We start from the raw sequence: 15,778 nt of genomic DNA, 5'->3' as shown, positions 1-15,778 counted from the left end.
AGCTTTAGTAATTCTCTATTTTCCTTGCCTGGCTCATTCAAAGGTACAGTTGTAAGATTACAGGTGGATATCTCTATTCAAAAATCTGTCTAGTCTAGGTTTGCATATAGCAAATACTTATGAGATACTTGTTTAAATGAATCAATAAAGTGCTCAAATCGCAGCTAGATAATATCTTTCCTTGGTGCTCAGTAGAGGAAAGAAAGTGGGAGGTGGGCCATGCAGGAAACTTTGGGGTAGTTGTCACCAGCATCTCTCCTGCATCAGAATGAGAGAAGAGAAACTTTTGCATTCACATTGCTGCTAATTATGCTACAAATTATGAGATCCCTGGCTTCTGCCAAGTTTGAGCTGGCTGTATGATCCTCTGTCTCCCAAGTGTTCCCCTATTTCTCTCTTCATCATGTGAAGTATATGTATTCTTGGGGGTGAACACAGTCATAGCAGTTTTTACAAAAAAAGAGACTGAAAAAGAAGGTACAAATTAAAGCTACACTAGCACATAGCTTGGAACCATTTAGGGACTATGTTTGTAAAGATAAGCTATCCAGGGACAGGATTGGAAATGAGTGACAGAGAGAGATTGTAATGATTACTTTAGGTGATGACTATCATGCTGGAATGGAAAGGAAGAACTCTGGATCTATGGGAGAGAGGGGCGTGCAGGTAGTTCAAGGGTATGATGATTTCAGGGGACTTTTTTGGTGCAAATTGGGCCAAAGATTAAACTGAGGATGAACTGGGATTCCTGTCAGCAACAGTATGGATCATTTTAAGGTTCTAGAAAGGAAATAAAAGCATACAAAGTAGTTGTGCAGTATGATTGTTGGCTGGTTTTGAACAAAAAAATAAATATCCGAGCCTTAGATCTATTTGCCAAAGTCATGCTGTTTTCAGGCCAGTTTCACAGAATGGTTGGGTTTCTTTTTGATGAAACCCTAAGCATCCTTCATATATAGCTTCCCAGTTGACCCTTGATGGTTTATAGCATGCCTTTTGCCCTTTGCACCCCATTGGCTTTCACTCAGTACAGAAGAGAAAATAAAAGCGACCCAACTCCCCCAGTTAACTATTTGTAGTTGACAGCTTTGACTTTCTCAAGGGAATAACAGAAATCTCTAGGAAGGGAAGAGGTTTTGTTTTAGATTCTTAGTATCAAACTTATATTCTATTAGCCTAAGGAGATATCACTCCATTTGTGTTTGGAAGAATTGGTATATCAAATGGACAGAGCCTGCAAAGAAATCCACTGTAATGGTTAGTCAGTGTTAAGCAAGGCACCACGTTCTTCTGCATGGCCTTCTTTTCAGATGCAAATGAATGACCCATCTGTAGGGAGATACACAACTGTGAAAGTTTGGCCCAAGGCACGGAGATTCAGTTTGCAGAAACATTGAAACACAGTAATAATTAACTAATTTTAACCCAAGCTGACAACATACTAATAGAATTCTCAAGAATGTCTCAGACTTCTACCTCCCAGTCTAGCCAGAAATGGATGACATTAGTAATTTTTTTCTGTTTTCCTACTTTCTGACCTAAGCCTACATCAAGACTGATAGAAATTTGTGAAAATGAAGACTAATCAGGAAAGTAAAAATAATAAAATTGGACTGTTTAGTGGAATGGCTCATGGAAAAGTAGCCTTACTTAACTTGCATGGAGTGAATTAGGGATTCTTTGAGATAGTTGTCCTCTGATCTATGGCATGTAATGGTTTAATTAGTTAATCAACCAGCCAGCAAACAAGCATTTATTAAGTACTTACTGTGTGCCAAGCACTCTCCTAGGTGCTTAGGACACAAATACCAAGAAGGAACCAATCATTCTTATCAAGAAGATTGCATTCTACAAGGGAAAATAACAAGAATTTGTACATCTGTGTATGTATGTGTAGATATATTTTATATATGTATATGTAAGTATATATGGAATAAATAAAAAGAGAATATACACACATAAATTCAAAGCAATTAAATAAAAGGTAGTTTGGGGAGGTTACTGGCAGTTGTGGCAACCAGGAAAGACTTCATATAAAAGGGGGTACTCATTTGTAATAATGTTTAACACTGTTAGAATAAAACTTAGATAACAACTTTTATTTCCAGTCATTACTAATATGGTGTGTTAGCTTTGGGTATCAATACTGTGACAAAACATTTATAAAATCATAAAATAGCTATTCTACCCACTTTGAAGAAGGAAAAATAACAACGATAACAAAGTGACTTTGATAAAGCTGTAGAATCAGCCCTCTGAGTGGTGGAAGGGAAAGGGATTTATTAGAAAATAAAGATGGTGTAAAAACCAAAGATAACCATCATTTTTAAAAAAGGAAAAAAGCCATAAAGTCAGTTTTAGAAAACTAAGAAGAAAAGATAAGAGAAACTCCATTCAAAATAATAATAGAATGTATAAAAAATCTGGGAGTTGATCTGCTAAGACACATAAAAGGTTTATATAAAACTACAAAGTACTCTTCATAGAAATCAGGGAAGACTTAAGAAATTGGAAAAGATATTCACTGCTCGTGGTTAGGCTGTGCCAAAGTAATGAAAATGACAATAACATGCGAATGAGTTTGTAGGTTTAGTATTATTAGATCAATTTTTTAAGGGAATAATTTCTTGAGTTAGATGAAACGATAGCTATTCATTTGGAAGAGCACTTTAGAATCTCAAGGGAAATAATGAGAAAAAACTTTAATGAAGGGAGATCGCATTACCAGACTTCAAACTATTATATTCAATGATAATAATCAAAAGTATTTTGTACTGGTTGCAAAACAGTTAAGTAGAGCAGGGGAACAAATTCAATAAGAAATAGAAATAATTGAGAATGGCAGTCCAATTCTTTAAAATGAAAGAATACAAATTATTATAGAAGAATTTATTTTTTGATAAGAACTGCTGAGGAAATTGGAAAGTAGGTGGATATAAATTAGATAATAATAATTTTAATAGAAACTAGCATTTATATGGCACTTTAAGGTTTGCAAATCATTTTACATATTATCTCATTTGATCCTTACAACAACTCCATGAGAGAGGTGCTATTATTATCCCTGTTTTACAGATGAGGAAATGGAAGCCAAGAAAGGTTAAGTTGCTTGTTCAAGGTCTTACAACTAGTAAGTGCCTGAGTAAGAATTTGAACTCAGGTTATCCTGATTTCAAGTCCAGCACTCTAACCATTGCACTACCTAGCTTCCTATTTAGACAATCATCTTATACCCTATACTTCATTAAGATCAAAATGGATACTTGGCTTTTATATAGGTCACTTTTTTTTTTAAATTGAGACTAAGGGGGTGGTACCTTTTACAACTATAGCTTAGGAGAAGAATCTTAACCAGATAAAGGACAAAGGATATCATAAAAGCCAAAACTGATTAAAAATAAAAAGAAGTTGGGACAACCAGGGCAGAATGTTCACTATATCAGGTGTATGTGCTTAGTTGTATTTCTTCTTTGGTAAGACAGTTTCTCTAAATTCTTCCTCCTACCCCTATGATTATGATGCAATGATAGAAAGCATCAGTAAAACCTTGAAAAAATAAATCAAGTAGTGATAACTTATCTTTGACTGGAAAGAAAATAACTTCCAATTTTCTGTGAAGTAAAATATGACTTGCTTTCTTGCTGGTGTGAAGTAAGTTGTTTTAAATGATTTCTCTTTATATCTCTTCAGTGCATTCACCGAGACTTAGCGGCCAGAAATGTTTTGGTGACAGAAAACAACGTGATGAAAATAGCAGATTTTGGCCTGGCCAGAGATATTAACAACATAGATTACTATAAAAAGACCACAAATGTAAGTAGATGGCAACTATGATCCAAAGGACAGTATCTTCTTAGATGATAGGTTATAGTATTTTAAAACTGGAATGAACCTTCGTGATCTCTTTCTTCAAGGCTAGTACATTGGCTGTGAAGTCAGAGGACCTCTGTTCCAAGACGTCTGCTATCTCACGCAAGTCATGACTTCCCTGGGCCTTAGGGTACTCATGCACAAAACAACAAAGTTAGACTGAATGAGGTCTTTTCCAACTTTAGCTTGACTTAATTTTCTTATCACAGGCCCTCTTTCTTCAGATTTGTTGCATTTGACTATGCCCACTGCTGAATACCCTTCACAAGGGACAGGAAATCAAGAATACATTCAGCTGTTATATATGTTTTGAGGGTAAATTCAGCACCATATTGTCACTTACCTCCTCCATTCTGGAGCCCGCTGTGGGTGGATACTGGAGCAGTCCCTCATGATGCCAGACCAACACAGATATCTTTGAATACCACACACCATGATGCCAATGCAAAGGAAGAGATTTAGGGTCTAAGAACTCAACTACCCTTTCTTATCCTCAACCAATCTCCTGAGCACTCATTCCAAAGATTTCCTACCACATACCTTCTCATTACCAAGTACGGGCCTGTTTAGGCAAAGCTATAATTCATTCCCATTACCTGCTTGCCTTAAATTCCCCAGGGCAAAGGGCAGTATAATCACCTGCTACTTAGATCAGAGGTTTCCCATGGTACTAGCACTTTCCAGAGGGGCTCTCTGGTACGTACTCTCTCCTGCTCTTCCTTTCATCTTTATCTACTTCCCCCCTCTACATTGCATCCTCCTCTCCTTCCTACATTCTTTTAAAAAAACGGAAGAATGGTTGAAGATTGACATTAGCGATACTTTATATTAGAAACTGCTAAAGAGGAAGCTATGGTGTAGAGAAGAGGTATCAACCCCTCCAGTGCTGCTCAACCAGATTAAATTGTAATTGGCAAATGTTTAACAAAATAAATAAAAATGCAATTCAACATAAGGAATATTAGTTTGTGTTTTTCAAAGTCAATATGCGGCCACAGGGATCTGTTTCTATTGACATAATGAAAAGGAAACTGGCCTTGAAGCCTGAAAGACCTGAGTTCAAATCCTACTTCTGACTCATATTGGCTATGAGACCTTGGCCAAGTCACTTAGCAACTCTCTAATACTGGTTGCATAGACAGTGCTACCTTGCCTTGGTTGAAGGAGCTTCATCATCTAGAATTTTACTATCTCAATGAAATCTCAGAACTAGTCCCTTTACCTTAATAAATGACAAGCATTTTATCATATTCCATCTTTCCATAGGAGCTCTTTTAGGGAGGCAATATGGTATATTGGGGGCAGTTAGGTAGCGCATAGACAGAGTGTCAGGCCTAAAGTCAGCAAGACCTGAGTTCAAATCTGGCCTCAAACACTAGCTTTGTGACCCTGGGCAAGTCACATAACCCTGTTTGCCTCAGTTTCTTTATCTGTCAAATGAGCTGGAGAAGGAAATGGCAAGTCACTCTAACATCTTTGCCAAGAAAACCTCAAATGAGGTCACAGAGACTCAGACACAACTGAGATGACTGAACAACAACAACAAAAATGATATGTTAGAAAGGAGTTGGGTTAAAATCCTGCCTCTGATGCCTACAACTTGGGTGATGTTGGACAAGTCGCTTAACCTCCTCCCCCTTTTAAAATAAGAGGGTTGTCCTAGGTGGCCTCCAGGCCTTTCTAGCTTTGGAGCTACCATCCTGGTTCCTCATCCCTCAAGAGGGAGATTCCTCAGAAGAAAGATTAAGGACATAAAATTTTCTGTGTTCACTTTTTGCTTCTCAGTTATAATAATAAAAGAAAGTCAGATATGAACACAATAACTCTCCTAGTTTGAACTGAAAAATAAGTCTTTTTATGAAGGTTATCTGTCTATGACTCTTAGAAGTGGTGAAACATTTAATAAGCCCAGATCTGCATTGTAACACTTACTGGTGGTGATTTCTACTCCTTTGTTTAAAAGATGGGCAACATCAAAATGTGTTTTTACAAAACCAAATAGGATGTGTCTACATTGATACAGCTTAAGGTAAACTCCCTTTTTTTTAACGTAACTTCTTATTTTTTTCTCCAATACTTGTAGGGACGACTCCCTGTCAAATGGATGGCTCCTGAAGCTCTTTTTGATAGGGTGTACACACATCAAAGCGACGTGTAAGTAAGGCTGCCTTCCCTTCTGTTTCTTCTTCGGGTCGAGGTTTGAGAATATTGAACATTCTTCAGCTTTCTTCATCTTTAAGTGTTTGCTGCATTTCACACATTAATAGAAGGTGCAGGAGGAGTCAGCCTTAGAAAGTAAGGATTTTATGGTAGACTGGTAACCAATGCTCTGTTACTAATCTGCCTGGCTTCAAAGCACATGAAAGGTGGAAAATGCTAACCTCCTTCTGTCAGTGCGGAAGTTTTCCCCCCCTTGAACTTATTTACGGATGTGCGGCGACAAAGCACCTATCTAATTTGCCAGACTCTTGGCATTTCCTTAACTTCCTTTAAAAAAATAATCCTGAAACTTTTTCCATTCCACCTCAGTTTTCTTCAATTAATCTTTTTCTGCCTTGTTAAAAACAAGGCAGATTTATGTGAGATGGAGTTAGCTTATATGGCTTCCAAAAGCCCTGCCTGCTATATTTATTCTGTGAAAGGTTTCCTGGTATATAATCTTAGCATCTCTGATAAAATGCCATATAGAATGGCAATGAAGATTCTGTGGCAAAGTCAGCATTCTTTTAAGAGGAATGTGTGTGTGTGTGTGTGTGTTTAAAGAGTCAGCACTCTCATGATTTACAGAATTCAGATTTGGAAATTTGGAAAATATTCCTGGCTTTCTGTTAAAATCAACTCTGCCATTTCTTCTTCTGAAATATTATCAGCCAACTTTACTTCTTTATACTAAAATGCCAGCATAAATGACTGGGATTTCACAGCTTCAATTAGCTGGGTCATTCCAATCACAAATCCTTCTCCTTCTCCTCCTCCTTCTTCTTCTCTTTCTCCTCCTCCTTCTCCTCCTCCTCCTCCTCCTCCTCCTCCTCCTCCTCCTCCTCCTTCTTCTTCTTCTTCTTTTTTTCCTGAATCATCTTGGAAATTCAGGTCTTTCTGCTTAATTTACCCTACCAGTGGTGGCTGTGCTGATCTAGGCTTAAAAAACCCAAATGGTAACCTTATAGACTCCCAATATTAATATGGGCATTTTCCCTTATAATACTTTATTTTTCTTTTGTGAAACTCTCCTGACATGTTGGGTCATCCTCTGAGTAAGCAGACTGGAGGCACTGAATTCTTAACTTCTAATCCAGGCTCTGTGCTAACTCCCTCTGTGACCTTTGCAAGTCACGTAACCTCTGTGCCTCAGATTCCCCACCTGTCAAATGGGGATAATGTTAACTCACAGGGCTCTTTGCAAGAATTAGTTAGCTGGCCCCATTCTGTCAGCTGCCTATACTGGTACAGAACTACCCTTGTGGTCAGTCATGTGGGGAGATTGAAGAATTAGGCTGAACATTGAAAAAGGGCTTTGAAGATAAAGAGGGTTTAGCCCCTCCAACTGGTAACTATCCATAAAAAAAAAATAATTGGTGAGTGTTTCATTTGTTTAAATTGGTTTGAATACTCAGAGGAAAATTCCATCAGAATACCCGTGTGTCATCATTCAGTGTCTGTATAAATATTGGGCCATGATAATTGTAGAAGTAAATGAGTGTGTGAAGATTAATTGTCAGGACAGTCTATTCACTTGTTGTTCAAAAGCAAGAAAGGGCTGGGTGTTTATTTTTTAAACTGGGCCATGTTTAAATTTCTTTGGATTTATACCAATCTGTTCATGCTTTACTTTCTCCTTTTTCTGCAGCTGGTCATTTGGGGTATTAATGTGGGAGATCTTCACTTTAGGGGGATCACCCTATCCAGGAATCCCAGTGGAGGAACTCTTTAAGCTGCTCAAGGAAGGCCACAGGATGGACAAACCAGCCAACTGCACCAATGAGCTGTAAGGACCATTGTATACTCTGGGGGTGGTGCTAAGATTTCATCACACTCAAACTGCATGTCCTGATTTATTTAAGTTCCATAAGCCACTTGATTATCTAAACATGCTATAAGAAAGAATAATTGCTGAAGCTTTCTGGGCTCAGTCCCAAAACCAAGATTGATGGTTATGCTGACAACCATTACTTGCTCACAAAAGAAAGAGACATCATCCTTAGGTGTATGGAAAGAGACTTGGACCTGTTGTCTTTAAATCATGCTACAAGCTTTATTTTCTTTCAAAGGACTCCCTTTTTCTAGCATTCTATTGTCTCACTTGGTCGCCACCAGTACATTTTTCTGGCATGTTCATCTTTTATAAGAAATAGAGTCAGAATAATATTTCTAAGACATCCTTGTGTGCTAGACAGAAAGTCATGGCTCCTATTGCCTTGCGTTCCCAAGGTGAACCCCCTTGCTCCAGGCCTGTGTGTGGGCTTGCCCGATTAATGGAGAACAGATTCTTCATAAGTCCATTGAAGACTCATACATGTATTGATATCACTGGTTAATACATACAGCCTTTCCTAAAAGCTGAATGGATCAATATCTGATTGACAATAGCTTGGCTCAAAGATAAAAATCGGTTATGGAATCCATCCTTAGAGGACCAAACATAATTACAATGCCATTAGAGCTGGTTTCAATGTATACTTTACTTAAATACAAACTAAGTGAATCATTAGTGATATGCGTGCCTTCTGTGCAATGTGAGCTCTCTTTGGAAAGAATGAGTCTCCTAAACACAGAGGCATAAAATAACCAAGGCATAGGATTAACTAAGAATAAACATGATGTTATAATACCCTAGTGATTGCACAAGAGACTATAGTGTCTATTGTGTGCTGTTTCATCAGGATTTCATACAATTAATCTTATGAGTCCTTTTCAGTGTATGGCAGACTTTTAATGAATAGCTATATTATATAAAGACATTTATTGTATTCTTGTCATTCTTACTATTCTTTTCAGCATAATAGATATGACCAAAGCCATAATCACTATGAGGCCCATGAATCTAGGCCTCAAAGAACTAATTAATCGGTGAATGATCAGACTAATAAGAATGACTCTAATTCACAAGGTGGATTCTTAGATATCAATGTAGAATACAGACTATCTTCTCAAGATGATACTCAACCAATTATTCTTAACAGCAGTGCTCCTATGGAATCATCTAGCCCTAGTGACATTATTTCTCCTAACATTTGATTATGAAGGAATCAATTAATAATTTCTACTTATATTCTTAGTACTTTTCACAGGGATTGCAGTCAGACAATAAACATTTTTTTAAGTGCTTACTATGTATCAAGTACTCTTGTTAAGTGCTGGTATATAGTAAATACTTAATAAATGCTTTTTCATTCATTCAAATTATTTTTAAAAAGATAGATGTACCTTCTTTGATGCAATAAATTTTCTTCTTAAAAATTTTGATATAAAATATTTTTATTCAGATCACTATTCAGAATAACCTGAGAGTGAATTATTTTATTAAATAAAAATTGCTGTTTTTATTTATTTAGCTGTTTGGAAAATACTGATTGAGGTTTCTTAAAATAGGATACTCTGGTGTCACATATTCTAGCAAGAAGTTAATTTACTGAGGAAATTGAATGTTTCAGGTATATGATGATGCGGGACTGTTGGCATGCAGTACCCTCTCAAAGACCGACATTTAAGCAGTTAGTGGAAGACTTAGACCGAATTCTTACTCTTACAACTAATGAGGTAAGTTGCCTCTAAAGAGAAGCTCATCATTTATGAATCAAGGAATGAATATAATTCCTTAAAATAAAAAACTCTACTGTCTGGTTTTGTAGTAGAGTTTATCATTTTTCCTGCTGGGGTCAGACAGAGTTAAACTATGTATTTTAATCAAATCATGATTTTTCTTGGAGCTGCCTTACTTGGGTTGTGAACTTAAAAGAAAGTCACACACTGAGAGGGGACTTCATCATGTTTTTAGCATCACAGCTTTCACAAAATATGTTTATTTGTTATATTTTTGTGCCCTTCTGGGTGGGAGAGGGGGAGGGGAACCAGTGTATGATTTTTTGCACTAATTTCACATGTGGAAGGAGCTAGAATTAATGTACAAATTGGATTCTGCTTTATAAAGAAGAACATACAGCAAATTTCAGGCTAACTTAAATGTTTTTGGTGAAGTAATTATTGTTTCCTGCTGATCATCACCATTAGAGTAAAAGACTTGTACATTCCTCTTTGGGATAGGAAGGATCAGCTTCTGTAAAAGAAAAACAAAAATCAATAAGCCATACCTTTGGATAAAACATTTTTAGACCAAAGAAAGAAGCATTTTAATGTCCCTCACTGCCTTAATTTATCCCCAGCAAATCCCAACAGTGGTAGCCACACCATGATAAACAAAAATGAGATGGAGATGGGAAAGATGACCTAGGTGGTATTGGTGGTTATCTAAAGTGTGAAACCTCATGGGCAAAGAAAAGTCATGGCCTGATCAAGAAGTTTATAAACCTCTCAATTTTATCTTTGCCCTATAGAGAAAACTGTGAGTTGAGTTTGAAATGTTTAATAAGAGAATCCTCCATAAACTATTCCAGATCTAAAGTGCTTAATTTAATTAAGGATATAGTCATAAAATTCCTAAATGGAGGGACTCAACCCCGGCCTCTTAAAAGTCACTTTTAAAGTTGGATACCTGATCTTTTAAGAAGGAAAAGGAGCCTTTCTAATAATATCTGATTTAGAAAATAGTTTGAGAGTGATTTAAAAAAATAATTAAATGTGGCAGTATTAAATCTCAAAGCAGCCGGTTTATCTTGTGGGTCGGATCATGCCTTGTGGTTGGATAAAGGGAGCAACTACATTTAAATAAGTACAGCTGACCATCACAAGTTGAAAGGGAATGAACGTCTTAAGAAAAAAAATGAACTTTATTCTCCTGCCAAGATTGTTCAGTCTAGTATAAGTTCCTTATCCCTAGATTTGGAATCTACAGATATACTTCCCTTTAACATCAGATCTAAAAAGTTCTGGCCTCTTTAGGAAAACAAGAGAAGTGCTAAAGAGATGCTTGAATGAGCCAATCACTGTCCTAACTCTTAGGTTATTTATTTATTTGCATTATAAGTAGTTCTAATCATTTCAAAAGTAAAATTTAATATTCTAAAATAAAAAGCAGATAGTCATATTGACCAAAGGAGTATAAAAAAATTGAAGTATCTTTCCTTCTGGAAATCATTACCATACGCTAGAGAAAAATGGTTCCATTTAGGACGAAATTTCATTTTTATCATTGTAAGCGAAAAGTTCCCTTTTGATGTGGTGGGTGTGTTTGTTTCCAGTTGTGCGGTTAATGCTGATGTTGTTGGAACTGACACAACCACCATTTCAGATGGGGATTTTTCTTCTTGCCAAACATTATGATAAATTATTATTATTTTTTTCTTTAATGCGTAGTCGCCAACGTTCTGTGCCTAGTTTCCTAATAAAGCTGAGGTTGGGCTCCTTTGTGCCCATGTTATTGTTCACAAAATCTGCTTCTTCTCCAACAGAGTCAAGTGGTACATAAATGTGCATGAGAATAGCCCCATGACTTATACGGGTGTGGGTAATGCCACCGAAGGATACTTTGTGGATAGCTACTCAGGTTTTGGCTCTTTGGCTAGACTGGTGGTTGTTTTTCACTGAACCAGAGAAGCTACTTGCTCTGTTTTAACAAAAGAATTGCCTTGTAGGCCCAAACTAATAATTTCTTTTCCCTTCTTACTCCAGTAGTCTGTCTGATAGCTATACAAAGAGAGAACATTGATCCCTCAAAGTTTGGGAATATAACCTACACAATACCATATTCTTTTTAATAATTAATTATGGATGCATCATTTATGAATTTATTTTGATATTTATTTGTGTTTTCCTTATGTACCATGCCTGAAGGTAATGAATTTCATATTAAGTCTCTACTCTAGAATAAATTCTTTAATATACATTAAATATACTAATGATGTACTCTATATTACTATAATATTTTAATGTAGATACAATGTCGTTTATTGTGTAATATGATAATATATACTAAAGATATCTCCATGTGTCATGGTGGTGCTACCTGATTCTGGCACAAACATCATTCTCCATCACAACTTGAAATCACTAGTCTAACATTAAGTGCCTTCCTTGCTCTTTTTTAGGAATACTTGGACCTGAGTGGGCCTCTGGAACAGTATTCACCCAGTTACCCTGACACAAGAAGCTCATGTTCTTCAGGAGATGACTCTGTGTTTTCCCCAGATCCAATGCCTTATGAACCATGCCTTCCCAAGTATCAGCACATAAATGGCACTGTTAAAACATGAAAAAAAGTGAGTTTTCGCTTCTTCAAAGAGAAGGACACTTGGGAACCTTGAACACCAACCTACCTACAATGAGCAGGGAGATGTTTTCTCCAGGAATGAGTTGTTTCGGCTTGTATATATGAATAATAAGGAATAAATAATACTTGGAGAAAAAAAAAATTGGTCGGGACACGTGTAAGGATTTATACATTTTGAAGCTCTTAACCTTCACCAGGAAAAGATGAATGTTTATGGGGAGTGGACAGCACCGGCTAGCACACCACATCAACTTTCTGGCCTGCTGGAAGCAGCAACTGGAAATTTACTGGCAATGGACTATTTGGACTTAAGGCAAACACAAGTTCTGCCTTCCTTGTTTATTTTGTAATATTAGGAGAAAATATATGTCAGCACACACTTACAGAGCACAAATGCAGTATATAGTGCTGGATGTATGTAAATATATTCAAAGTATGTATAAATATATATATTATATATTTACAATGAATTATTTTTTGTATTGATTTAAAAATGGATGTTCCAATGCACCTAGAAAATTAGTCTCTTTTTTTTTAAACAGCTATTTGATAAATGCTGTTCTACACAGAATTTCTTAATTTTCACCCAACGGAGGTGGAAAAAGACTTTTGCTTTCAGGGAAAATGGTATAACATTAATTTATTAACTAATTGGTAATGTACAAAACAATTAATCTTTTATTTTTTTTTTGTAATTTAAATGGCATTTCTATGCAGGCAGCACAGAGAACTAGTTGACATATTGCTCAGACTTTACTAGCTATCAGATCCTTTGGAAAAAAAAAGAAATATTTACATTATATAACTAATTTGGGGGAATTAAGCTTTGATTTATTTGTGTTTAAACTATAATGTCAGATGATTATTCTTATCCAACCCAAAATGTCCATATTAAAAGAATCCTTTAATAAGAAGGTATTATATTTTTTGTATCCTTGGTATCTATCATTGGAACCTATGTAACATTTAATTGTCCTTCCCAGGACAAAGAGTACCATCATTCTCTTAAGAAGATGCCTTAATCCATTCCTAGAGGATGGAGCTGACTTGTAATGATAGCAGAATGTACTTCTCTCTCAGCAGCTGGGCTTCTGCCCCCAAGTTGCACATTAATCAGATTAGCTAGCATTCTCTTCAGTGAGTTCTGATAATAGGTTCCAGATTCTTTGGCCTTAAAAGAAGCCTTTTAGGATCTTCAAATATTACAAATGAAAATTAAAATGCAAAGTTATTCTGCTGATGATTGACGAATACTACCATCTTTTTAAGGGATTGCTTCACCCTATCTCCAACAAGACCTCACCCAAAGATCAGGCCTAGTACTGATGTCAGAGGAAAGATCACTGTATTAATCATTTTGTATTAAAGTATTGTGTTTTGCTTTCAAAACACCCACTCACTTTGTTATAGCCATGCGGTATGAATGCAGATTACACTGATTTTACGTATTAAGAAATTGGAGAAAGTATTAAAAAATTGTTAACTTTTGTACTGACAATAAAATGTTTCTACAGATATTAATGTTAACATGACAAAATAAATGTCACACAGCATATTTTTTTAATTCTTGTGTCTTACCAAATGGTTTGCTCTCTTTGGCGGTATTGGCCCCAATGTTGATGATGATGGCTGTTCCAGGAGAGGCAAAAGGGTAGAGGCAGCTACTCGGAGGTGATTTGTTACTACAAGAAAAACATGGTTAGAGTAACCCTTCTGGGGAACCAAAGGTCATAGAAGATGAAGATATCCACTGGACAGTCTGTGAGCTGCCAGGCTACTTAGAGACAGGTCAGATGAATACCGTCTAGGTTGGATTTTAAATTGTAATTCACAGGTAAAAAAATTAAAAGATGCCCAGAGGATAGTACAATTTCCATCAAAAGCTACTTCATAAAATGAAAAGATGTAGGGTTGTTTTTTTTTTTGTCCATCAATCAATATAGTCATGTGATTGTTAAAACCTTTCTCATGTTCCCTTTCGAGTCTTCCCAGAACCAGAGAGCAAGAAACAGAAGTATCTTTTGGTTTTTCTTAACCTTTTTCTCTGATTTTGTTACACACTGGAACCTGGCAACCAATCAAATATTCATTAAGTCCCTAGTAAATGCCAGACACTATGCTGCGTTTTAGAAATAAAAGTTCAAAGAATAAGATGACCTCTACTCTCACAATGAGCTTATATAATAATAATAATAATGATAATAGATAGCATTTATTCAGTGCTTTAAGGTTTGCAAAGCACTTTATGAACATCTCACTTCATCCTCACAACAACCACAGGAGGAAGGTGATATTATTATCCCTCTTTTACAGATAAGTAGATTGAGGCAAACAGAGGTTAAGTGACTTACCCAGGATCACCCAACTGCTAAAGTTTGTCTGAGGTCAAATTTGAACTCAGGTCTTCCTGACTCCAGATCTTACACTCTTATCTACTGTACCGTCTAGCTGCCTCTATGTTTTAATAACACTCCCCCTAGATTGAGAATTTACAAAGGAGCTACTAGACACTTCTGTGATCCAGTTTTCTATTTGGTGGAGAGAGGAAGGAACAGAAAGTGAAAATTTGTAACTTGCTAGTTTCTCTTTTATAACTTGCTTTGTCTCAGAATTACTTGAAAAAGACTTATGAGCATGGGAAAGAAGGGAGCAGGGTGTGCAAAATGTAGGCTATGAAACTATTTCTGAATAATCTTTCCTTTAGAAATGCTGAATTGCAGTATAGTAGGAAGAAGACTAGATTCAGAGTCAGGATACAGTTTTTGTAAGGCCTCCCCTCTGGCCCTTGGGTCCTCAGCTCTGTAATATGGGGGTTGAACAAGATGGTCCCTGAGGTCCTATCCAGTTCTCAAACTAGGAACCCTATGATGAATTAGGCCCAAGAAAAATAAGCTGAATTAGTCTAACCATGATGTCATAATTGCCATAGGACATAGAGTCTCATAGGTTTCCAGCATTAGAAGGAAAACTCTTTGAGGCCAAGGACTGGTTTTGTTTTTTTGCACTAATAACCTTGCTTGGCATACAGAAAATGTTTAAATACATTTTGATTGATATGGGGGCTTTTTGGGGTCTAATGACTCACCCAACATCACATAACCAATTAGTTGCAAAGTAAGGGGCCTTAATGACTGTCTGCCCTGAAATCAGCTGATTGTAGAAGAAACTGATTTTAACTTTCCTATAGATAGCACTATGTTTAAACTTGCAGACCCAGAATCTGAAGGTGGTTGAAAAACAGCCCCAAAAGTCAAACTAGTAATTACCTGAGGTAATGTTTTAAATGCTTAAAATAAAGTATATGTGATTATAAAGGAAAGAAATTATTTTGAAATACAGTTATCAATTTTTTTTAAAAAGTTATTTCCTCACCCCAGGTTAGGAGCCCCTGGTTTAGAGAATGTGTAGCTATGTTCCTCTGAGGCATTGGTATCCAAATACTAGGTATTTAAGTTTTCTAAATGGTACAAATGTGGATTATTTTACTATGGATTTTTGTAATTAAAAGGAAAGTTATTCTTTATT

At 36.3% G+C, this 15,778-nt stretch overlaps 1 protein-coding gene across 8 annotated transcripts in view; it reads left to right on the top strand.

The window, feature by feature from the left end:
- FGFR2 (fibroblast growth factor receptor 2) overlaps positions 1-13,800 on the top strand; it is a 117,871-nt gene extending 104,071 nt beyond the window's left edge. For all 8 annotated transcript variants that reach the window (XM_027839807.1, XM_027839806.1, XM_027839804.1 and 5 more), the window contains 5 exons: positions 3,691-3,813; positions 5,954-6,024; positions 7,718-7,855; positions 9,522-9,627; positions 12,072-13,800. In XM_027839807.1, the coding sequence (XP_027695608.1) occupies positions 3,691-3,813; positions 5,954-6,024; positions 7,718-7,855; positions 9,522-9,627; positions 12,072-12,236 (603 nt within the window). In that variant the 3' untranslated portion in view covers positions 12,237-13,800. The remainder of the gene's footprint in view (positions 1-3,690; positions 3,814-5,953; positions 6,025-7,717; positions 7,856-9,521; positions 9,628-12,071) is intronic.
- Positions 13,801-15,778: the final 1,978 nt, after the last annotated feature.

Source organism: Vombatus ursinus, unplaced genomic scaffold, assembly GCF_900497805.2.
Source record: "Vombatus ursinus unplaced genomic scaffold, bare-nosed wombat genome assembly UNPS02014833.1, whole genome shotgun sequence".
Classification (NCBI taxonomy): domain Eukaryota; kingdom Metazoa; phylum Chordata; class Mammalia; order Diprotodontia; family Vombatidae; genus Vombatus; species Vombatus ursinus.
This window is presented reverse-complemented; position numbering and strand designations above follow the sequence as displayed.